The 25,481-nt window shown below is 37.3% G+C and overlaps 1 protein-coding gene across 1 annotated transcript in view; it reads right to left on the bottom strand.

The window, feature by feature from the left end:
- LOC107039709 overlaps positions 1-25,481 on the bottom strand; it is a 231,473-nt gene that overhangs the window by 182,260 nt on the left and 23,732 nt on the right. The window contains exon 2 of the mRNA XM_015259470.1: positions 2,325-2,628. Coding sequence (XP_015114956.1) covers positions 2,325-2,602 — 278 coding nt within the window. The 5' untranslated portion in view covers positions 2,603-2,628. The remainder of the gene's footprint in view (positions 1-2,324; positions 2,629-25,481) is intronic.

The following is a 25,481-nucleotide window of genomic DNA, read 5'->3' as shown; positions in this document are numbered from 1 at the left end:
CCACCGACGTCGGTCGGACGGACGCTGAACCTGGCAGCTAAACTAGCAGCAGAAATTCTAGGTGCGTAGGTGATGTTATGGAGTGATATAAAATTCCTGAATAATTGAAATTTATCATTAAAAAAGTGTACATCAGGACGGAAGGAGCCGGTTGAGATGTCCTGTACATCTACACAAGCACCCACCGTAACAGGTGAAGTGACTCGAAGTTTTTTTTTTTTTTTAATTATCGCTATCTGTGTAGCCTTAACACAGCTTGAGCGTAGCAATATATATTGAGAAAAGCGAGGATTTTTTGAGATATCACTGCGCTTTTTCGACTGAATCAAAAAATATTATTGTTAGCTACAAACATACCTTACTTCATCGGGCTGCGGCTGAATTGGAAAATGGGGTAAATCATAATGCAAACCCGTGAGTTAGTTTGACAGCCAAACTGCTATGAATTTGGCTTCCCAAGGCGTGGATTGGGTGTGAAGCAGCTCGCATATTTGCATTATAATTCACATGATTTTTCAGCAGTGTGAAGATCTCTGATCTATTTCAGCCGCAGCCGGATGAAGTAAGTTACATTACTCACTAAGGATTACATTTTTTGATTCACTTATAAAAGCGTGAGAATGTCTCGAAAAATCCCCGTTTTTGTTAATATATTGTAACGTGATATTTTTTTATTCGACCGTTCAACGGTAAAATTTCCATACGTTCAGACAAAAAATCACTCTGGCAGTGAAGCGAGAGTCATGATTTCAACTTTGAACCATTATATTTCTTTAGAGAAAATTTTGTTTGTATCGACTCATGTTTTCGGCGCTCACTAGACTGCATCGTGGGATGGAGCCTGGGAACTTCGTGGGATTATTTGGAAGACTAATTCCGGGCCGCGAAGTGAAAGAGCACGAGGACATGGGCTAGAGCATTTTGAATGGTCCCGCACAGGCGACCATTCACAATGCTCGAGGTCAGAGTTGATATCTCTCGAGATATTTTCATTATTTTCTTTCCGGCCTCTGAAGCTAAATTCATTGGATTTATTCGTTGGCTAGTATTCGTTTGGAAGGCAGGACTATTCCAGGCGATTGAAATTGAGATTGAGATTGTAGCATGGTGAACGCTCGAGTTTATCTTGTTACCGAGTGACCGTTTGTCGTCGATCGCCAGTAGGGTTTGTCCACATTTTCTCTCGAGGTAATCCCCCTCTCAATAGTCTGCAAAGTTTGACTCTTATTTTTGCCACTTTGGGTGGACGTGCTGTTTTCTCGGTGTAATAGTAGATTCCTGTACCGCGGTTACTTAGGACTGATTGGTGACTGTCCTAGTTATTTTGCCATTTGACTTCTTTTTGATGACTGCGGATGATTTTGACTGTTTTTGACTAATTCAATCTTGACTATTATTCTATCGTTGGACATTGGCCGTTAGGGAATTGTGTTGCAGAGAGTCTTTAATCGTTTATTCATTTTGTTATGTAGTGATGTTTATGAGTTTTACCGACAAATAAGTGGTGATTTGCTTTCAGAATAAGATGGGGTTTTCTTTGTTCATTTATCAATTTCCTTTGTCATTCAACTTTCTAGTTGGATATTATATTGAATTAATTTTATTAGCCCGCATTTCTTTTTGGAAATTTTGAATCCAGTCATTTGAAAATAATTTTCGTAGTCGCATTTTGGGACCCAGCCGCCTCTGTAGTTGAGATACTGAGCTATCGGCCGCTGTTCATTTGTAAGTGCATTTCATTCGATTTTGACTTGCAGTTTTTGTGCACTTTGGAAGAAAACATACTGGTACCCAAACTTCGTCATTGAGAGTTGGTTCTCGAGGGCTGCGTACTTTCCTACCATTTCGCAGAGGTACAAAATTAGGTCACAATATGTAGCTACACTCAAATTGATCATGTGAAGGAATAGAAATTCAGTTTACCTTCAGATTGGGTCAAACTGGAACAACATAACTGAGTATAAAAATTTTTCATTTCTTTTTTGGCTTTTGTTGGGTTGACACTAGCTGCATCCTCGTAGCAAACTCTGAGTGACGTAAAATGTAATGACACCATCCCACCCTGTTTTGCGGCCAAAAAATTTGCTAACTTCAGGACGCCGAAGGGTAACCGTCATATGAAATCTGTCGAATGGTTTCCGTCACGCTCCTTGTTTATCACTCCACTCCAGATAGAGAATATATTGCAAACGGTGCGGATTGATTACATCTTAACTGCCTAATGCCAATAAGTTCCGAGGATTTACGCGGCTTATTTGTATTTAGGGCTTGAATAATTAATAGGATTTCTCTAGAAATGTGACTTGAATCTTTCAATCACTTACGTTATCTGATCATCGTCATTCTGTTTCCGATGGAATTCTCGCCAGCAACAGTTCGGGAGTTCTGTGGCATTGTAGTACTGATTGACTATACTGGAATTTACGAATACATGGGTTTCGTTGGATTCTATTAGAGGCAGTTGACTCCCGAATTGACATTTAATTGGCTTCTCAACCTTCATGAATCGTTTGCTGAAGGAATCCAAGGGGTCGAGGGCGGCTATCCGACACCCTTTGTTGCGAACTAGGAAGCCAGATTTCTTGTCCTGAAGACTTATCATTTGGTGTTCATTGTCGATGTAATTAGCTGTAATACAGGTAAGAAAAGATAATTGACACCCTTGTGAAAATCGAGATGACATGCGATGGAATAATCACATACAAATTCCAAAAATGGGAAATATTACAACTTTTAATATAAAAAGGCAAAATTTGAAATAATAAAACAAAATTTGTCCGAATGTTATACCCCAGATTTGGTCAATTGCGTTATTGTTTAATATGTGGACATACAGCATTTTCAGCGTGACACTTGCCAGCGTAACTGGATTATGCTGACCAAGTGATGAAATGTAAACAATCAATGTATTATTTAAGAGACAGTTGGGTCTGCACAGAGGAGACCTGAATGGGACTCCGACGCGTACAAAAGTCGTCAGCTCTTTGTAATCAGTCAGATGACAGTAATTATAATCATGTTATAAATCCTCATATTTAAATGCCGATAAAGCATTGGTGGGATTTATCCCTTTAAGCCTAGAATCTACTATAATTTTGAGTACCCCCCACACTGGGTACAACACGAAATTATCAAAAAAATTTCCACATACATTGTCATAATATGTCAAAATGTAGAATGTCATAAAATGTTTGAATACGAAAACCAATATTGTCATATGTTAGAAAATGTCATGAGATTTTAAATTTTGCTAGCCCGTTAGACTGGCGCAATGAGTAAGTTCGGTGGCACACATGCTCGAGCTTCCGGGTTTGAGACTCGGGCGGGTGCGATCAAACTTACTTGAGTCCTGATCAGATTTTGCAGTATACTCAAATCTAAGATAAAGCGATGTGAAACAATGAAAAAAAAAGTTTATCGTGTCAGATTTTTAATAGTAAAGTATGATGATTCGATGTTCCGACAAGCAACCATGCTCAGAATATCATCCACGACTGGAAAAATATGACATCGTCCGTCAAATAATGACATAATAGAACATCTGTCGCCGCCCGCATGAGAAGGGCCCAATTGGTCCATATGGAGATATACAGAGTGTCCCATTTGGAACAGGACAGTTGAAAATTTCTCCAGGGAGGAGTTATACAGCGAAATATATCAGATGAAAGCTATAGGGTATGCAGCGGGAGATTCGGTGCAGATGGAAATTATGGTCCCGTTGTTTATGGAACATAATTTTAGACCCCCTGAAAGTTGTGCACTTCTTGCAGACGAATTCAACCATATCATACATTGTCATTGTTTCATGGATTTTTTATGAAATATCACACGGAAATAGATCAAAATGAAATCATCTTGGTTGAGGATTGCATAGCTCATCTGCGCGTTCGGATATTGTTTTTTTAGTGATACAGTAATTCATGAAGAAAAACAAGTGGCTTCCAACTATATGTGTAGCGTGTTGTTATTGTCCGTATTTCATCAGTTTGATAATCGTCTCGATTCAGTTTACATCATCTACCTTCTGAGTACCTGTCGTGATTGACAATTGTTTATTCACTAAGTGAATGGGTTCTTCAAGGATGTACACCAATCCTCCAATAATACCTGCAGACCTGCAATGACGCATTAGAGATACCATTATGAACATCTCAACCGAAGTTCTTCAGTCTGTTCTTGCAAACTTTCGACGTCGGCTGGATTCGTGCCTCGCTGCGAAAGGCAGCAATATCGAACATCTCTTTCAATGACTGTTATCTATACCTACACGATCACGTAAAAGCCACTCATGAAACAGAACCTGTAGGAGCGCTTAAATTATGATGTTCCCATTTTGGTCTATTTCTTATCGATATTTCATACAATATCGATGATTATTTCCCCCATCACCCTTCCGAAAACTAGAATTGCGGAATTCGAAGTCACATAGCCCAATCAGAACAGAATTATATCGATAATACCCCGTCGTTCTGTTATTTTCCCGTTGCCAAGCAGAATAACAAAAAATTGTCGAATTTACCACGATAACGCCAAATACCACAATTTTATTTATCGAAATGGTGATGGGGGAAATAATCCGCTGAATACCGCTCGAGCATCGAAATAAATCGGAGTATTTCCCTCAAACTTCCCTGCATACAAACGAATGCGTCAAGTTTCGCAGGAAAAATTCCTCGCGCAAGCGCTCGGGATTTTTTTAAACTACGAAACTTGACATATTCGTTTGTATGCAATGAAGTTATCGGGAAATACCCGATCACTTTGAAGCTCTCGGGGTATTACAACCGAAAACATTGAAGAATAGGATACCATTCGTCTCAATGAGATGCACAACTTTCAGGGGGTCAAAAATTATGTTACCATTTGGAAAAACTGACATCATGCTTGCAGCACAAAAACATAAACAACGGGAACATAAATTCCATCTGCAGCGAATGTCCCCTTCTATACCCTTTCATCTGATATATTTTGCAGAATGATTCATCCCTGGAAAAATTTTCAACTGACCTGTTTCAAAAGGGACATCCTGTATGCACTGCGATAAGATGGATAACATTTCGCAAATTTTAAGCTCCCAATAATTCTGATAGAGTGAAAAATGAGGTCGCTGAAAATGACCAAACGAAAAATTTAACCTTGGTTTAAATTTGCCTGACGGCAGCAACCTCGCGACTACCTGGGAAATTGAAATCGACACAGAGGGCCCTTTTCATATGAAGGTCTACATATGATGTCATACTTTGACAGATTTCATCGTACTGAATATGTAATAATTTGCAATGCAGAGTGTAAGTTTATTGGTGGAATACCTCCCGGCCACAGGTGCAGAACCCCCCCCCCCCCCNCGTGAATACTAGAAACATCGAAAAAAAAAATGATTTGACCAATTTTGAATAATTAACAATGAACGTTGGCCAATGGACTGAGCTGTGGCAACAACGCGTTAGAGATGTCGAAACATGAGGGAGAGAAATTGAGTGACACTGCTCTGCCGTCGATTTCATGTTCATACCCATGTAGCATCGGGAAGTGGCGCGCTCAGCCGATGAAATTTGGAATTGAATTGACTTTCTCAACGCATGTCAAACACGAATAAAAATTGCATAATCTGTTTTTCTGACCTTTCCATTGATTGTTCATGAAAAAATGGCTCGTGAAAACTTTATCCTTAATAAGATGATGTTGGCTGAAGAGGCTCTTCATCTAAAAAACTTGAACGATGCAATACACGGAGAAAATACGTGGATCAATATTACCAAACAAGTTATGTAATCGTAGAGCAACCTCGATTTCCAGTACTTTTTCACCTTGAGTAGGACAAAAAGTGCGAGATTAATAGTGAATTTTACTTCATTGGCCCAGCAAAATATACTAAATATGAGGGTGATTTATACCAGAATTGTAAAATTTACACTGCATCCCATCAAATTTAACCCCGCGAAAGTAAATAATTGCTCGATTATTTCGTACAATATTTCTGTGATGTGTTACGTCATAACGACGTACAAAAATTATTATTAATTCCAACTTTTGGAAATGATAATAATTTCGGAAATTAAAAAAAAAAATATCATATTTAAATACCAATGGAATCATACGATTCCAATGGTACATTAAACCGATCGTCTTACATCCGGTAAGACGATGGAAAAATTTATAATTTGAGATCGATCATGTGATTCATACCACACGGGTGGTATGAACCCGCGTTGCCGAGGGTCTTATCGCCCTGGTATCGGGTTGCTGTTGCGAGGCAGTCCACCTCGTAACAGTCCCACCATTGTCCAATACTTCCCTCCCCTCACCACGCTCTTCACACCGAACTACGCATCTTTATTTTTTTCCCTCTTCCCCGCGCTCCTCGCACCGCGAAACAGTTCACGCGCACTTGATCCCCTATTCCCTCTTCTCCGCGCCCCTCTTACCAAGGAACGCAACCACGCTGGCTACACCAATTTTCCCCCTCCCCTAATAAGACGCGTGTCTGCTCGATCTACGTACCCACTCTCTCTACAGAGTGCACTCAGCACTCATCCACATCTAATTCCCTACCCCCATACAATTAAAAATTCGTGTATGCATTTACATACACGAATTAATATTGACGACGCAAAAGGGCATCGCCCACGCAGTCGATCGGTCAGTCAGTCGTGTCGTGATTCCGCCCAGGAAAGGAATAAATCTAAAAGTAAACCAAAGGATAAAAGAAGCAAGAAGGAATAACAATAAGGAAGCAAGAAGGAATAACAATATAGGAGCAAAAAGGAATAACAATAAAGGAGCAAAAGGGAAAAACCTAATAAAAGGAAGATAAAATTGAAATATTATTTTGGCGAGTGTTTTTTTTTTCCCGAAAATTTACGAATTAATTTTTACGATTAAAATTTAAATTTGAAATATTATTTCGTGAGTGTTTTTCCGAAAATTTACGAATTAATTTTTGCCATTGAAACTTAAATTTGAAATATTATTTTCGTGAGTGTTTTTCCGAAAAATTACGAATTAATTTTTGCGATTGAAATTCAAATTTGAAATATTATTTTCGCCAGTGTTTTTCCGAAAATTTACGAATTAATTTTTGCGATTAAAATTTAAATTTGAAATATCATTTTCGTGAGTGTTTTCCAAAAATTTACGAATTAATTTTTGCGATTGAAATTTAAATTTGAAATATTATTTTCGTGAGTGTTTTTCCGAAAATTTACGAATTAACTTTTGCGATTGAAATTTAAATTTGAAATATTATTTTCGCGAGTGTTTTCCAAAAATTTACGAATTAATTTTGGCGATTGAAATTTGAATTTGAAATATTATTTTCGTGAGTGTTTTTCCGAAAATTTACGAATTAATTTTTGCGATTGAAATTTAAATTTGAAATATTATTTTCGTGAGTGTTTTTCCGAAAATTTACGAATTAATTTTTGCCCTTAAAATTTAAATTTGAAATATTATTTTCGTGTCTTTCCGAAAATTTATGAATTAATTTTTGCGGTTAAAATTTAAATTTGAAATATTATTTCGTGAGTGTTTTTCCAAATATTGTGACCGTTTTCTAGATTCTATAATACTAATTCCTGAAAAAAGGATTAGGGCGAGTCAAGAAAAGGGACAAATAAGGGATAATTTGAGAATAATAATCTATATTCTTTTCTAAATACAATTATGATCGTCGAAAGACGTAAATAAGGCCTTTTACTTGGATCTAGGGTTATGGGTAAGGCCAGGCACCTTTGTACACGTGCAAAGGGAGTGACTCTAATACAGGAAAAAGGGGAGAAGCTAGTCGTGTCGAGGGAATGCAACTAAATATAAGAAGAATGACTAAATGGGGAAGAAACAAAAGAGTGTAGGCTCACCGTTGGGGGGTATGAAGGGTAATATTGCGGGGACAAGAGGGAAAATGAGGGGGGTAACTCGTACTCACGATGGGACTTCACTCTGGCGAACACGTGGAATTCCACCGGCGCCTTGCACTCCTTCAAAATACCAGGGCGTTTTCCTGGAGAGCCTCCTTTCCACCTCGGGGTTTCCTGGGCACCAATACTAGAGCTGGGATGAGCTCGATGTATCAAAAGTCCTCTTTTTATCCGCCAAATAACTTCCGGGCGAATTTTACTGTATTCACTATTTACTTTCGGGGCACGTGGCGACTCACGGGGCAGCTAATGCACGAGTGACGGTATTTTCTTTTCCTTCGCGATTCGTGGGGGTTCGTCAGGTGTCGATGTCCTTCGGGTTTTAATTCGGGAGCAATCGGGGCCAATCAGCACGGGTGAGTGGTGACGATGACCACAATCCAGGGATGTCTCGCAAGGGATTATTGCAGGTGTTGAATATTCGGGCGTCTAGTATAGGGAATTTCCAGGAGGCGATGGCTTGTCCAATTGATCGGGTGGGGCCGGAACTGATGTCTTCCTTCGGCTGACGTCTTCGTGATGTCCAGGGGCAGGGGCAGTGGGGTGATGAGGGGAAAAGTGAGGGAAGGGNCGTCTAGTATAGGGAATTTCCAGGAGGCGATGGCTTGTCCAATTGATCGGGTGGGGCCGGAACTGATGTCTTCCTTCGGCTGACGTCTTCGTGATGTCCAGGGGCAGGGATAGAGGGGCGATGAGGGGAAAAGTCTGGGGAAGGGGTATCCAACGGTGGCGGGATTTACATTTTAGGGGACAGTGTGTAGTGGGAAAAAAAATATGTACAAAAATAATAAAAAATAAATGAATATGCCTCGTCACAAAATTTACGAATCAATTCTTGCGATTAAATTCTATTTTTGAAATATTATTTTGCGAATATTTCCCGAAAAATTACAAATCGAATTTTGTGATTAAACTCAATTTTTGAAATATAATTTTGCGAATATTTCCCGAAAAATTAAAAATCAAATTTTGTGATTAAAATCCAACTTTAACATTTTATTTTTGCGAGTGTTTTCCAAAAAATTACATATCAAATTTTGCAATTTTTGAAATATTATTTTTGCGAATATTTTCCGAAAATTACATGATCAAATTTTGTGATCAATTTCGATTTTTCACATTCTATTTTGCAAATAAAAATCCGGAAATTCCGCTTTAGATTTTTCGCGATGAATTCCAATATTCTGGAACTAAAAATTCACTAATCAATTGAAATTTCCCTTATTTAATTTCGGGAATAAATTCCGAAATTCTTACATTAAGATTTTATAAATTAAAAATCTAATTTCTTATATTAATTTCGGGAAAATTTCCACATTTTCCCCCATTAAATTTCCGTTAAAATTCATCATTTTCCTGTTCTAATTTCGGGAATATTTTCCACATTTTCCACCATTAAAAATTCCGTTAATTTCACCATTTCCCTGTTCTAATTCCGGGAATATTTTCTAAACTTTCCACAATTAAAATTTGATTTTAACCTTAAAAGGTTCATATTCCGAATTTTTGCGAACTAAAAATTTATTTATTGTGATTTCACTTCAACTCCGATGTCGTCATAAAAAAAAACTTCTTTCCGTAACAAAAAAGTTCGAGTATTCAAATATTAAATTCTTTGAAACATTTCCGTGGAACAAATTTCATTCCTTCCGATTCTTTCATTTAATAAAATCTTAACCCCTTCAAGTTATCATCATCTTATAAGGAGCATCATCCGAAGATACTCAGTGAAGACAAAGGACCAGAGGCTATTGACCAGAGGCTATTGATCAAAGGCAATTGACTAGAGGCTAAGGATAAACCTGAGGCATTATGTTATGTCTGGAGACGTAATCCACGTCGAAGGACTACGGCTGGAATAAAATAATTCTATTTCTCCGAATAACTGAATTTATTCCAAGATATGACACGGATTCTTGTGCCATAAACCTGTTTTATTTTTCTTCTTTGGAAAACGACGTTGAAAGATTTGTTCAAATCTTACCTTTTTATGTCTTTTGAACTCCTGATATTTCTTCCAAGGATAGGAGGAAATGGAGGGATGAAAGGCTTTTGCAATGACCAAAAGATTTGTTAACAATCAAAATTATAATTTCTCCGAAAGATTTACACAGCCCAATACATGAAATTTATGATAGAATTTTGATTTGAGAATATTTGATTTATAGAACTGATTTTTGGTCCCCTAGAAAAATTCCTATTTTCGTTTTGGAAAAGAGGTACTCACTCGATTTTGCTCGGATATCGCTTGGTGTAAAGTATCCAATGGTATTCCGCCAAACGATTGCACTTTAGCATTTTTTTTAACAAATAGTTCAAAAATATACGTAATATAGAGTTTTTGAATTTTAGTAAGTCTATGGTGAATCTATATTCTTTCCTCTACACTTTCGCCACTACACAGAGAATACTTGCGTATTGAGGTAAACTAGAGTTCACTAGGTGAATTAAATGAATTTTATATTTTAATTTTATATTTGAGTTCGTCAGTACAAAATACTTTGTGATTTGGAGTATTGCTTTTATATGCAAGAAACGCGGCTACTTTCGATTTTAGGGAATTACTGTCCCCTAGTGAAAATCAATGATCACCTCCCGAAATTATGAATCAGAAGTCACCGTTATAGTATCAGGAATTATTGCCTGAATTACTACCGGAATTGAATTCCACCCGACCGATTCCGCAAGCAATTTCCGCTAAGAACTTTCACTACCGAATGTTAGCTAACGACTGGCTTCTACGTGTCAGTTTTGTATGGTGACAAAATTCGACTCGAGGCAAGGGAAGGAAAAATGATTATTTTGGAGTTTCGGTATTGGGAAATTGCATGCGATAGCGGTCATTGCACGGTGAGACTTTTTGGGAGCGATGCACTGAGGTGCTGATTCGGCATTCTGTGAAGTCGGAGGTGTTTTACCTTCGCTTGAAAATTTATTTTGTTTCATGGAATATTTATGGAAATTTCGGATATAACAATGACCTGAAGCATTATCTGAGGACCATCTTCCAGTCCATCAAATTATATATACATCCTAAATTTTAATTACAGCTACCGTGAGTTAATTTAAATTGACCATTATTATTTCATTTTTTTCTTCTTGTGGATTTCCGAACCAAAGAATTCTTTATTTTCCACTATGTTTTAGAGACATTAGTATCGATTTCTTCGGATTGAATTCAATTATATGATTATATTATATATATTTAATCCCAAAAATTGTTGTCAATTGAATAGACCTTCTGTCGTAAATATTATCATCATATTCAGGGAGATTCCTGGTTGTCCTTCCATTATTTTTATTAATTAGAATCATTGTGCTTGAATGAGACATTCCATTCAGGAATTGAAACCTTGTATAATTATTATGCCGCGTAAAAGGGAAATTTTCACCCTCATTAATACTATGAATTCTTTAACTTCAAAAGTAAAAATTTCCAATAATTATTGATTGTTGATCAATCAATTCAATTTATTTGTAGAATCTCATTCAAGGTTAGAGTCAAGTCCTCAATGATTAAATTTGTTCATCATTCTGACGTTAAACTCAGAGAACAGATGAGAGGACACAAAATTAATTATTAATTTTAATTTTTGCCTTTGTTGTTTTTTATATATTAATCAAATTTGATTTAAAAAGAATACAAAGGTTTCCGATAATGAATAAAATTAAAATTTTGAATGGAATGATTCAATCAATTTGAATTATTGAATACCATTGTTATCAGAACTTGTAAAATCAGAGGAAAATTTTATTGGATTAAAAGTTAAAAATCCTTGTTGAACAAAAATCTGTCTTTCTTTTTATTTCTGGATTACCTAAAAGCACTCACCATTCCCAGCTATTATCTTAACGGATAGGCTAAAATAGGTGAATTCAATACTCATATTTCAGGATTTATCAAGGGTAAGTCTATGAAATCATGACGTAACAAAGCGGGGGCTCGTCCGGGATATAAATTGCTTTTGAGAAATCCAGAAATAAATATGGGTTAAAAGTATAACAGATGTCTTCTGTAGACAGACCAGTAACTAGACTTTATTCAAAGGATCATCCAGAGATTGTTTTAAATTATACACTAGGTCATCTCGATCAAAATAAACAATCCAAAGGAAACGAAACTAATTCAGAAGAAAATTTGAATGTACTAATAAACACATATATACCAAAACCTCGATCATCTTTGAGACGGGATTCCACTGCAATACAAACTGATTATATAATTGAGAGTAATACTAACGTCACACTTCACGATGATTCAGTCAGCTTTTCGCACACGCGAGATTCACTCGAAAATTTTGAGATTCCTTCAATTAGTGGCTTACTAACCTGTCCAACCGAAGGTCAGACTTCTCAATCTTTACATCATCCTCTAAAATCAATTAATATTTCTCCAATTCGAAGATATAGAGAGCCTGAAAAATCGTTGAATTCTTCAGATGAAAATCTTGAGGATTTAACTGTTCAAAATAAATCCACTCAATCTGAACGCGAACTCTATAAAACAGTTATTGATTCCATTTGGAATAAGACTCCTTTGATTATTTCTTCTAAACTTGGGAATTTATCCAAGGACATTAATCAATCTAAGAAGTCAGAGGAACAAATCGCTTCCTTAGGAGATTTTGAGGAATCATTTGGAATAAATTCAATTGACCAATTGAACCAAGAAAAGGGTCAAGAAACTTCTCCTTTCAAAATTTCATCAGAAATTTTTGATAACAATCTAACTAAAAATTCTGTGGGTTCGAACAATACTCCACCAGCGGGCGGAGGTTCAAATCCTCCAAATAATTCAAACAATTTTAAAATTCAAACTAATCCGCCACCAGTGGTCGTCATGCCACCTAATAAAGCAAACGGTACCGTAAAGGAGGCGTTGCGATTTGTTTCCGATTATGATGAGAAAAATATGACTGTTCTCCAATTTATTGAACAATGCGAAGAAGCACGTGACTTTATTGCACCTGATTTAGAGGAAAATTTAGTTAAACAATTGCGAATAAAACTGAAGGGTGATGAGCGAGAATCATTAGCCGGGTTGAGATTTGCAACTTGTCAAGAATTTTATGATCAATTAAAAAAGGCTTATATTCCAGCAAAGACAGTTGATCAGTTGGAGGGAGATTTGGCAAATCTCTATCAAGATGATCATGAAAAGGTCACCAGTTTTGGTAGGCGCGTGCGAACAATCGGTCGGTTATGCGTCGAAGCCAACAAAACTGAGGGAGCTTGCGACATCTCTAGTTATGTTGCCATAATTACGGGAAAAATGCTCGGTACATTTAGCGATGGGTTGCTAAGAAGGATTAGACATGAAATGAAAAATATTCCTGTTACATTTGAAGAAACGGTAGATGCAGCTCAGAGAGCTGAAGCTAAACTTGAAAAAGAATCAGGCCTAAGAAATAAAAAGAAGGAACCACTCAAAACCAAACCGGTATTAGTTGTTGAAACCGATCAACAAGTGAATAAGAATTCGATTCCCAGTTTGATTAAAAATCCAAATCATTCTAAAAATCCAGACCAAGCTCAAAAGATCATCCCAAATCAAAATAAAAATCAAAAGAAACCATTATCTTATCAGATTTGTGGCATCGCAAATCACGGCGCACCTCAATGTTGGCTAACTCAAATGCGGGATCGATCAATCAAGTTCTTTTGGCCAGAACGGGTAGTTTTCCCAATCCAATCACGGCAAACCCCATGAATAAGGTTCAAACTACCCCGAGTGTAGTACCTCCACGCGTGAATTGCCAGGTTTGCGGGAAAACTGGGCACATAGCGTTACAATGTTGGTCAATTATTGGTAGACCAAACCAATGGTCTAATATGGTAGGTCAAACCAATGGTTTCAATCAAAATAATTTCAAAAATTCCAATAATCTATCTAATTTTCAGAACAAATTACCAATAATTTGCCAGATTTGTAATGGGCAAGACTATGTCGCCAAACTGTGCCCAAGATTGGGAAATTTCAAGTCAGATCAGGGAAATAATTATGCGAAACCAATGAATCAAAACCAAGCCAATCAAACACCCATCATTTGTAACAACTGTTCCATGCCAGGTCACATTTCTAGGAATTGTTTTTACATTCCTAAGATTTGTGAATATTGCCAAAAGGCAGGGCATAACGCGAAGGTTTGTTACAAGCGTCAGAGGAATGAGAATCAGGCCGCCGCGGGAAACGTGACGGTACCCTCTTGTTCGGGCGCGCAGGGGGAGCCGCAGATTCAGACGCGTCCAGTACATGTGATAACAGAGACGAATCTCGCCGAATAGAGATCGTACGGTTAAATCAAAATAGCGCCAATCCCACTCTTCATCTGGGATTGAGTACAAGTTAACCGCAGGAAATTATCACTGTTTTGTTGGATACTTGTTGTAATCCAAATTTGATAAAGGAAAGATTTGTACCAAATGGTGTGGTAATAGATACGAATGTTAAAATTGATTTAATGGGAATAAATGATCATCCGGTACCAACAAAGGGGGAAATCACCTTATTATTATTTGGAAAAGAAGTTAAATTTTTGATTGTTGCAAATGATTTTCCCATTGAAGCATCAGGCATTTTGGGAAATCAATTTTTCATTGGAATTCGAGTCATCTTTGATTTCGATAAAAGAGTAATAATAATTGATGACGAATCATATTCATTCACATGCAAAGGGGATGTGTCTGATGAAACCGTGTTGATACCTGCGCGTAATTGCTCAATAATGTATTGTAAAATATTAAATCCTGAAGTAGAGGAGGGATGGATTCCCAAAATTAACATCGCTGAAAATGTTTTCGCTGGAAATTGTCTAGTGACTAATCATGGAGGAAAGACCTACATTAGAGTTTTCAATACAACGACTCGCGCTATCAAACTTACCATACCGGAAATTGAATTAATGGGATTTGATGAAGTATCAAGTGATCCAATTCTTGAGGAAGAATGTAAATCAAAATCAAGGTTATTGCAAAAGGGATATGAAATGTATTTTTCTAAAGTTGAAGAGACATGCGATGATACGGGTTTCAAAACATTAACATCTGAAGAGAAAAATGATCGAATAAAAGAAACAGTTTTAAAAATTATGTTATATCCGAAGACAGATAAAACGTCGAGGATTTGAATCGATATCTTACCTATCTCAAATACATATACCAAAAATCTCTAAGGATATTTCTATCCTTAGGTTTAGATTCTTTTATGTTGTTGACACTGATTTCTCCTGTTTAACTTGTGGCTAGAGGACTTGGGTTCCGTAATGAATAGTATTTTGTTATTTATCAATCTAATATATGTTGGTTTATTCTGAACTGATTGGGTTTGGATACATTGATGTGAACATTTTCCGGACCCGAACGGGTGTTATGAATCTAATTTGACTCTACTTGGAAGAATATCACACGCTCGCTATTGTCAGCCTTAGGATGGTACATTTATTTGTAGTTGATTGTGCTGACTTACATTTGATGTTTTAACTTCTCTCCCTCTCTCTCTCTAACTCTGATGGTAGTGAGCTCTTAGTAGCTAGGGTCGTGTCCTTGAACCGTTCCTGGAAGTGTGGTTTTACTATGTCTCCAGGATTGTCGTCACACGTGAAGGAATGTTCAATTTTATTTTGTATTTATGTGGAAAGAGTTCTCAGTCACTGATCAACAAATCGTGTCCCAGCACTCCTGTATACGCGATGATTGGCACTAGTTTTAACTAAAGGTTCCTGAACACCCACTACGCCCTTCTACGTATTCTCAAGGCTCGAATACACCAATAAAGTCACCAAAGATTTTGACAATGTCTTTGGTGGTGAGAACGGTTTCGCGGTCAATTTCGTGGATCACTCGCAAGTGTTGGTAGTTACCCTTCGGGGGAACAACTGAGTCTGAAGATGCTCCGAGTATCGGGCATTTATTAGCTTGGGTGATTCACGAAATTGGCCTGGATTACATTTGAAGTATTGAAGAGTAGGCTTATTGTGTAAGTGGCGCAACTTTGGTCAGCAGTAATGCGTCGAAAAAGAATTTAGCAATGTGGGACATAACAATAAACACTAAGTTCAAGGACGTTTCGGTAATCAATAATAAAGATGGTACGGCTTTGACCTTAGACTTTCCGGAAAATGAAGAGTTAAATGAAAAATCAACTGTTATAACGAATAAATATGAGAAGTACGAAAATTTGGAGGAACTTTTGAGATTGGATCACCTGAACAAGGAAGAATCTGCTTACATTAAAGATCTATTGTTGAAAACATCGGATATTTATCAGTTGCCTGATGAACCCATTTCTGCAACTGATCTGCATCCTCATAGGATAATTACTACTAATCCTCATCCAATTCATAAAAAACAATATAGACAATTAATGTTATTGCGTGAAGAAATAGATGTTCAGGTCGGGGAACTGCGGAAAAAAGGTCTCGTACGTCCTTCAAAATCACCGTATTGTAGTCCAGTCTGGATAGTCCCAAAGAAACCTGATTCTAATGGTAACAAAAGATGGCGTCTTGTGATAGACTTTCGCGCATTGAATGATTTCACCGTTGCAAATGCTTATCCGTTACCTAACATCGAAGAAATTTTAAATCAACTCGGCGGTGCCACTTATTTTTCTGTGTTTGATCTAGCTCAGGGATTCTATCAAATCGAGATGGATCCTCTAGATAGACATAAGACAGCCTTCACAACACCTTTTGGACATTATGAATTCGAACGAATGCCAATGGGGTTGAAGAATGCACCAGCGACCTTTCAAAGAATTATGGATACTGTTTTGACTGGATTACAAGGAGTGGAACTCTTTATCTATCTAGACGATTTAGTAATCTATGCTGAAAATTTGGAAGAACACACGAGGAAATATGAATTGTTGGCAGAAAGATTACGCGAAGCGAATTTAAAATTACAACCGGATAAGTGCGAATTCCTGAAACGTGAAGTTGCGTATTTAGGACACATTATAGGAAAAGACGGACTTCGACCTAATCCAAAAAAAAATCGAAGCCGTAGAAAAATTTCCCACCCCGGATAATCAGACGAAAATCAGAGAATTTTTGGGATTGTCAGGTTATTATCGGAAATTCATCCAATGCTAGGGAGAAGTTGCCAAGGCTTTATGACGATTGTTACAAAAGGAAGTAAAATTTGAATGGAATCCGAAAGCAGAAAAAGCCTTTCAAGAGTTGAAAATTAAATTAATAACAGCACCGATATTACAATATCCTAAATTTAATGAAATATTCCTCATTACGACAGATGCCTCTAAGGAAGCAATAGGGGAAGTTCTTTCTCAAGGAGAAATTGGAAAGGACTTGCCCATTGCTTAGACTTCACGAGTTCTTAGAGGACCAGAACTTAGATACGAAACTTATAAAAAGGAAGCATTAGCGATTATGCACAGTGTTAAAACTTTCAGGACTTATATTTATGGAAGGAAATTTATTTTGGTAACAGATCATAAACTTCTTTTTTGGCTCAAGACTGCCAATGGAGTTAATAATCGAGTGATGAAATGGCGATTAGCCTTGGGTGAATATGACTTCAAAGTAATCTGTAAACCCAGTAAAATTAATTCAAATGCAGACGCTTTATCAAGGAACCCGGTACGGGGAGTAGAAGAAGTGACGGAAATGACGCGATCTGGTAATGATACATCAAGAAAAGAAAGGGGATTACAAGCGCTCAAAAATCACGATAGATTGAGAGCTCTTTGGGAACTAAAACCACGAGAAGATTGTCTCAGTTTCGGTTATAAGAAAGGCGTAAATACACCTCGTGAGACTAAAATGGTAATGTTCACAAAAGGAGATGATGATGACGGTGATGATAATGACAATAAAAGATCAAAGGGTGGAAGAAAAGGTCACGAAAAAAGGAGAAAAAAAGGGAAATCGAGTAAAATAATCGGTAATAAAAATGAAGCGGAAAATATCAAGGATGAAAATGAATCAATTAATGAGCAAAACGATAATCAGATAAATGATGATGGAAATGAAATAATTAATGAATTGATCGAAAATGTGGAAGATATAAATAATAAAATAAACGCACGTATAAATAAGTCGTTTAATAAATTGATCGGAAATGAAAACAAGAGGAATAAGTCAAATGATGACAAGATAAAAGAGAAAATTACTGCATCAAAATCTCCAGAGCAAGAGATTATTGATTCAGAACAAGAGAAAATTACTGCTTCAAGGTCTCCAGAGCAAAAGATTATTGATTCAGAACAAGAAAAATTTATAAATGAAATAACAAAACGTGGACGGGGTAGACCTAGGAAAAATCCCATAGGAATTCCGGGAACCGATGTCAACAAAGAGGAAAAGAAAAATGAAAAAAGAAATACTGTTTCAAAGTTTCCGGAACAAGAAATTATTGATACAGGAATTACCGGAATAGTATTGCGACCAAGACGAGGACGTCCTGGAAAGCAGACCATAAATTATAAGGAAATAAATAGTGATGAAAGTGATCAAGGAAATAATTGTGAAAAAGATACAAAAAAAAGGAAATGATGGAAATAATTATCAAAATGAATTAATCTCTGAAGACGAATCAATTGTTGCTATTGTGACGTGTTATTTTCCGTCACAAATAGCATTTCTTTATTCGACCGTTTCGCGTGTGGGTTTCTAATTTAAAAATCACCAGACGGGAAGTCACCAACCGACAGCGAGAGTCACGAGAGAGGTTCAGTATATTTTGTTAATTATTTTGTTTTGTATTGCCTTCTGTATTATTTGAATCGAATCTGGTGCCGACATCGTGGGACTGTGGTGGCAACGTCTCCGGGAATCGTCGAGGGACTTCGGGACACTTCGAGTTCGTGATGAGAGCCTCATGGGTCTTCGGATTGCCAGAGGTCGCTAGCTCTCGGGCAACTCTAGGGGAAACGTGATTTAGGAGTCCGGCTGGTTCAATGTGGATGGGGAAGTGAAGGATTTCACCAAGATCAGAAGGTGGTTGAGTTGAATCGTCCTTTGGGGACAGAATGGTCTGGAGAATGATTTGGAAGGATGTCAGAGGACATTTGGATTTATTTCGTACTCTGGGATAAATTGTTTTTGATTAAATAACGTCTGAGAAATCACTGCGCATGCGCCGACGGACTTGGTTCAGCCATGTGAGCGACAGAGTCTAGTTGTTTGGAAACTGATTGGAGGAGTGAACGGAACGAGCAGCCAATGAGCGTCGTTGCCGCGTTTTCACGGTCCAGCGTGGTGTCGCTGGAAAAACGAACCTCACTTCCCGTTTGGTGGTTTCGCCATACGTTGTGTTTGATCAATTTGTGGAGTTCGATTGCGTTAATTTCGGACTTTTGGAGAGCCTGAAGGCGCTCTGGAAGGAGAAATAAACCTGTGGAGGAAGCCCCGAGTGGATTTGTCTGGAGGAAGGTCCCGAGGACTCGGATTTGAGGAGTTTTTGGGGACGTTTTCCGGAGACATCGAGGTGGACTGCTGGGTGAGCGGGATGGCTACAACTCTGTATGACGCATCTGTGTGAATTTGTCGTGAGTAGGACTCTGGCCAATTTTAGAGTTTTGAATAGATGTTCTGTGCATCTTAGTCCCGTAGGACTTTTAGAGTTTCGAAATAATTGCCAGATAGAGTCCTAGTCACTCTGATCAGTAATTGATTAGTGGGTGTCTTTTGTCTCTCTCTCTCTCTCGTGCGTATTTGGAATTATTGTTTGATCATTCGATTTCGGTTATCTTGCGACATTGAGTCATTTCATAGAGTTTCGGGCTCTCGTGTTTCATGTTGCGAGTGACAATTATTTTATGAATATTTGATTTTTGAAACGATGCTTGGAAAATTAGTGAGTGTTGCGTCTAAATGAATTTGTGTTAGGCGAACACTCTCGCTGTCGGTTAATATTCAGTGAAGGACATTGAACGTAGGTCTTTTGTGTCTCGTGACCTTGCTTCGTTTCGCTGGCCCGTTGTCTTGAGTTTTCGTATTTGTTTCGGACAGCCAGCTTTACTTGTCACGTAGACGAATTTTTGGGTTTCAATCGTTCAGTATTGTTCAATCTACATGATTGTCGTTGACAATATTTCGATTCTGTTTTTTTTTCATTTTTCTCTTTGACATTGTTTATTCTTGACTTTTGACTAAATTGACTAAGTATCTTACGTCTTTATTTTCCTATCAGAATTCTTTATTCCTTGGACAATTGTAGAATCAGTAACTATCGAAGCCTCATGATCGTTGATCGATCGAAACAACCAAAGGGGGTTTTTCAACGAAATTGATTTGTTTTATTTGTATCGAGTCATCTAAGTCTGATTAAATATTGTGATTTTTCCCCCGCAATCTTGAGTTAAATTTATTTATTCGGTCAATATCTAGTCATACTTTAATCTAAGCTTCACCAGTGACCTTCACGCCGTTCTTCGGTCGGAGTTAGCAGGAGACCGTTTCGAAGCTTGGGATTATTCTGGAAATTTTGTTTTTTGGCTGTTCGTTTCGTTCCAGTGATCGTTCTGGTAATAACGACCTGGCGCTCGACTTATTTATTGTTTCAGGCTTGTCGTGCGTCGAAGGGCTACGTAGTGGATTGAGGGTTCCGTGAACCTCAGGAAATTACGTCACACTATTCATGATCAAAATCTTGAAACCACAAAGAAGGAATCATCCAACTGTCATCCATCTGAAGCAGAGTCATCTGAATCCGAAGTATTGAAAAATGAAATTCAGAAATTTCCTAACATTAAAAAGATCAAGGACCTTTTCTAATCGAGGAAAGACAATCTGGCTTATTTCATAATGATAGATAATGAACCTTGTGATGAAGGAAGTAGGAAATTGAAAGAATTGGGTAAATTACCGAAATTTCAGGAACTAATCGAGGGGGAAACTCAAAGAAAAAAAATCAATAATCATTATCATTTCGCCTTACCATTACAAAAACATACCGAAGAATCTCTATCTCGCGCCTCCAATGCGATTGGTCGATCCTTAATTGAGTTGAGGAAATTAGCCGAAGAATCGAAAATTGAAACGATCAGTATTGCGTATAGTACACGGGTAATTAATATCGATTGGGATTTCATTTTGACTCAATTAAGAAGTGCATTCGAAAATTCAAACGTAAAAGTTCTTATTTGCTTTGGAACTATCAAATATGTCCCTTATGAGAAGAGAGATCTTGCATTTTATGAAATGCATAAAGCCCCATTGGGTGGACATAAGGGGGTTTCCAAAACACATAATCGAATCAAGCAAAATTATTTTTGGGAAAATTTAAAAGAAGATGTACAGCGTCGCATCCAACAATGTTTAGAATGTCAGCTAAAAAAATTACAGCGCATTAAGAGAAGGCAACCGATGGCCATTACTGATACACCCGGTACAGTATTTGATAAAATCGCAATGGATCTCGTCGGTGCAAAACAATTTACGAAAAATGGAAATATATGGATTTTAACTATACAAAATCTATTATCTAAATTTTTAATCGCAATTCCTCTTCCGGATGCTTTGGCGACCACAGTGGCGGATGCTTTTGTTAAAAAATTCATTTGTCTTTTCGGTTCTCCCAGAACCATAATCACTGATCAAGGAACCAATTTCAAGAGTGGAATGATGCAGCATGTGGCTGCTCGATTCAGAATCAAAAAGTACACATCTGCTTATCATCCACAATCCAATGGTTCCCTTGAAAGATCTCATCATACAGTAAGTGAATATTTGAAATAATACACTGAATTAGATGATAATTGCGATGAATGGTTAGAATTAGCCACATTCTCTTACAACACAAGCTTACACGAAGGTACTAAACACACACCATACGTGATAGTATTTGGTAAGCTTGCGAGGTTGCCCTCGAGTGAACCCATTCATGAGTGCGACCAATTGCCTACTTATCACAACTATTTAGTTGAATTAGTTGCCAGATTAAATGGTATCAGACAATTGGCTTATGATAATTTGGTATTGGCCAAAAACAAATCCACAATTTATTACGACAAACACATCAATCCACAGAATTTCAAAGTTGGAGATTTCGTATTCTTGTTAAGGGGTAGAAAAATCGGGAAAACCAAGGATCATTATACTGGACCCCATAATAAAGTTCTTGAATTATTTCCAAAAGGGGAAGTAAAGATTCAGTCAAGCAGTAAGAAAACTCAAATCGTTCATTCTAACCGTCCGCGCATCTCATTCATCAACTCTATTAGAAACGTCTCCCAGAGGAAACGGAAAGCTGAAGCTTGTAGAGAAGAACAAATAGAAGAGGGTTCACAAGAAGAAGATTAGAGAGAAATTTAAAACTAGGAAATATTGTAATTCTTTCAGAAATGAAGCTGACGATCTTGATCGTCATCTGGCTATTAGACAAAACACAAGCATTGATCGAATATGATTGTGGAACGCCAACCGCTAGCATCACCACCATATCACTCCTTGATGTGGGGAAATCCGATATTTCAAATGATAACATTCGCGTTAATCAAAATTTTGTTCAACTAATTCAACTTATGGATTATCATGAAACTAGAGTCATTCAGTGTAAAATCAAAATTTACCGTATGATTACTCATTGTGAAATGCATTCACATGCTGCAGTAGTAGACGGAGGCAACATGCAATACATTCGTGAAATTTCTCGGGAAAGTTGCATAGACTTGCACAGGAAATAAGAATTGATACTTCGGGGAACTTTGATAACAGGATTAATGATAAATGGAACAACTGTTAGACCAATGACTTTTGCTGGAATTGTTGAAACAAATGGTAGATGTGATCCTGCCAAATATTGTGATCCATTCGGAACATGGAATAATGTAGTCGTTAAAGGTTATGTTGAAATCGCGTTACAAGAATACAGTGCAAAATTCAATCTAAAATCAGACGAAATTTATCTCAGATCACAGAAAACGTGTACATTAACGGAGTTGACGTGCAATGATCATGATGGAGGAAATACTTTTTGGAATTATATACCTTCCAATGATTGTAATCAACAAGTATGGCGTCCTGTTTAATGGAGAAATTAACAAAACTGAAGGTGACGATAATGGTCACATTCAGACGATTTATGCATTAGAAGCGAATGAATATACTTTTGCTCTTAAAGCTACGGGATATGACCACGTGTGTGGATATAGAATAATCAGAACTGAACATCCAGAATTGTTCATAATAGAAACTAGCCCAGATAAGTTAGTCATTAACCGAGAGGTATCAACAATTAATTTGGACACAATAACATACGTAAACTCAAAATTCGTCTATTGGGAAAAACATTAAAATGCACATGAAAAATTTATATCGAGACATTCTAATGCAAAAATGGGAAGTCGAACGTGAGACTATCCAAAATTCATTGATCTTGGCTATCCTCGCTCCGGATGAATTCGCATACAAATTAATGAAAGGTCCAGGTTATATGTCGGTAGTTGCCGGTGAAGTAGTTCATATTGTTAAATGTATTCCTACTGAAGTAATCGTAGAACATAGAGAAGAATGTTCCCATCATCTTGCGGTCTCAAGGAACAATGAAAGCTTTTTCTTAACCCTAAAAACTCATATTTTAATTAACAAGGGCGTCCAAGTTTCTTGTGAAACACTGGTTCCGGCATATTTCTATCTTGGCAACAATTGGTATAAATCAAGTCCTTCCTTGATGGAGGCTATACTACCACACCAAATCAATTCCAAAACCAATATCACATGGAATTACACTTCTCCAATTTCATTGGCCACTAGTGAAATTTATTCTCAGGAAAGACTGAAAAACTTACGTGAACATGTTCTTTTCAAAATGAATGAGAAACGTGTCGTCAATAAATTTGTGAGAGGAGCAAGTGGTGAAAATGTTGTAGACCAAGGTGCTCTCAATTAGTGTCTTCCACCGGCACTCAAACTTGAATCGGAATTTTATAGGAAATGCAGAATGGATTACGATATCACGAAGTTGATGTGAATGCACAGTCAACTCAACACCATCTAGAAGCTGATAGGAATTCTGCTGACAATGAGTCACGATCATCAGGATGTAATGATGCTCATTATGTGAGTGTAGTTTTTAGAAGTCATCAGATATTTGCTCTCTATTATATCCTTGCGATATCAATTCAATTCAGTAGTGAAATGAGCAAGGGAAAGATGTGAATTTTTGACATTTTGTGAAATGGTCAATTATCTTCACAATAATTTATTTCAGGCAAAAATTTCACAAGACATTCTTTGGTGGAAATATGGAGACCTAAAAAAAAGGTTTTGTGACATTTTCTCCTGAAGTTACGAGTTTTCAGCATATTCTCAGTTGACAAAAGGAGTCAAATTTTATTTAGTGAAGTTGACCAAACAGTTATTACATACAAAATAGGTACAATACCCATTTGGACACATATTTCCTATTTTAAGGAGGAGATCAGTCCAATCAGTGATGAGTCCATGGAAAGTTTTCGTTCGTCCATCGTATCTACTGGCCCTCCAGATTCTCCGAATACATATCCTTCTGAAAAGAATTCATATAGACAAAACGACGTTATCGACGATGCTAGGTTAAACCTGGACCCATCTGACATGAACATTCCTAGGCAGCCCGAATATGATGAATTTCAACTGCCGGACGGCAATAATATCGATAAGCTTCATGGGTATTCGAATAAAAAATTGATACGTGTCTTGAGGGTCTTAGCTACTAAAATGCGGCACGACGGTACCTATGCGTTAGCTGAAAACATTTCAGAAGCAATTGAAGCTCTCAATGATTCGCCAGAAGCCCCGCTGAGCAAATACAAATTACAAAAATCAGGCCCGGTCTCGCGCGTCGCGCGCTCCCTCTTTGGGGTATGACCGGTAGGGGTTGGTGGAATTAGGTGTAACCTATGACGGGTCGAACCAATAACTTCCCGACCATTTGTTTTTGTTGATGCTGGGGTCATGCCACAGTGAATGCGGCGCACACTATACGCAACGCTAGTCATTGTCAGAAATATTCGGAAAACAGTTGAATAATTATTTCATGCTTTGCATGCGTTTAGCGTTGCATCCATTGTGGCATTACCCTTAGGGTGATTTCGCAAAGAACGCATTTGCAATTTAATTTAACTCAAACTTCAATCAAGTTTGAGTTAAACCCACTTTTTACTTAACACACTTTAAAATTCTCTCAACTCTGAAGCTGATCCACTTAAAAATTTGCAACTTTAAAGTTGACCCACTTCAAAATTTTCCATCTTCAAAGTTGACCCACTTCAAAATTTTGTAACTTTAAAGTTAACCCGCTCTAAAATTTTCCAATTTTCCCTTTTTTTTAATTGCAAAATTCGTAAGTTTTATTTAAAAAACTCAACAACCACTGGGGCGATTTTGCTCAAAATCCAATGAGAATCACGTGATGTGGAGACCCATTGATTACACAAAATTGATTCAAATCCTATCGTGACCTTAGCTAAAATAGTCGAATTTCTATGAAATTAACGCTTTTCGGCATTTTTTTACAAGTTTTATGTGGATAAATAAAAAACCGCCGAGTCAATTGTTTTCATAATTGTTTTCATTTCTAAGTTATATAAACACGCATCGTTTGAAGGAAGAAAAAAATCAA

This window comes from Diachasma alloeum, unplaced genomic scaffold, assembly GCF_001412515.2.
Source record: "Diachasma alloeum isolate Michigan unplaced genomic scaffold, Dall2.0 Dall_scaffold_00306, whole genome shotgun sequence".
NCBI classification, from domain to species: Eukaryota; Metazoa; Arthropoda; class Insecta; order Hymenoptera; family Braconidae; genus Diachasma; species Diachasma alloeum.
This window is presented reverse-complemented; position numbering and strand designations above follow the sequence as displayed.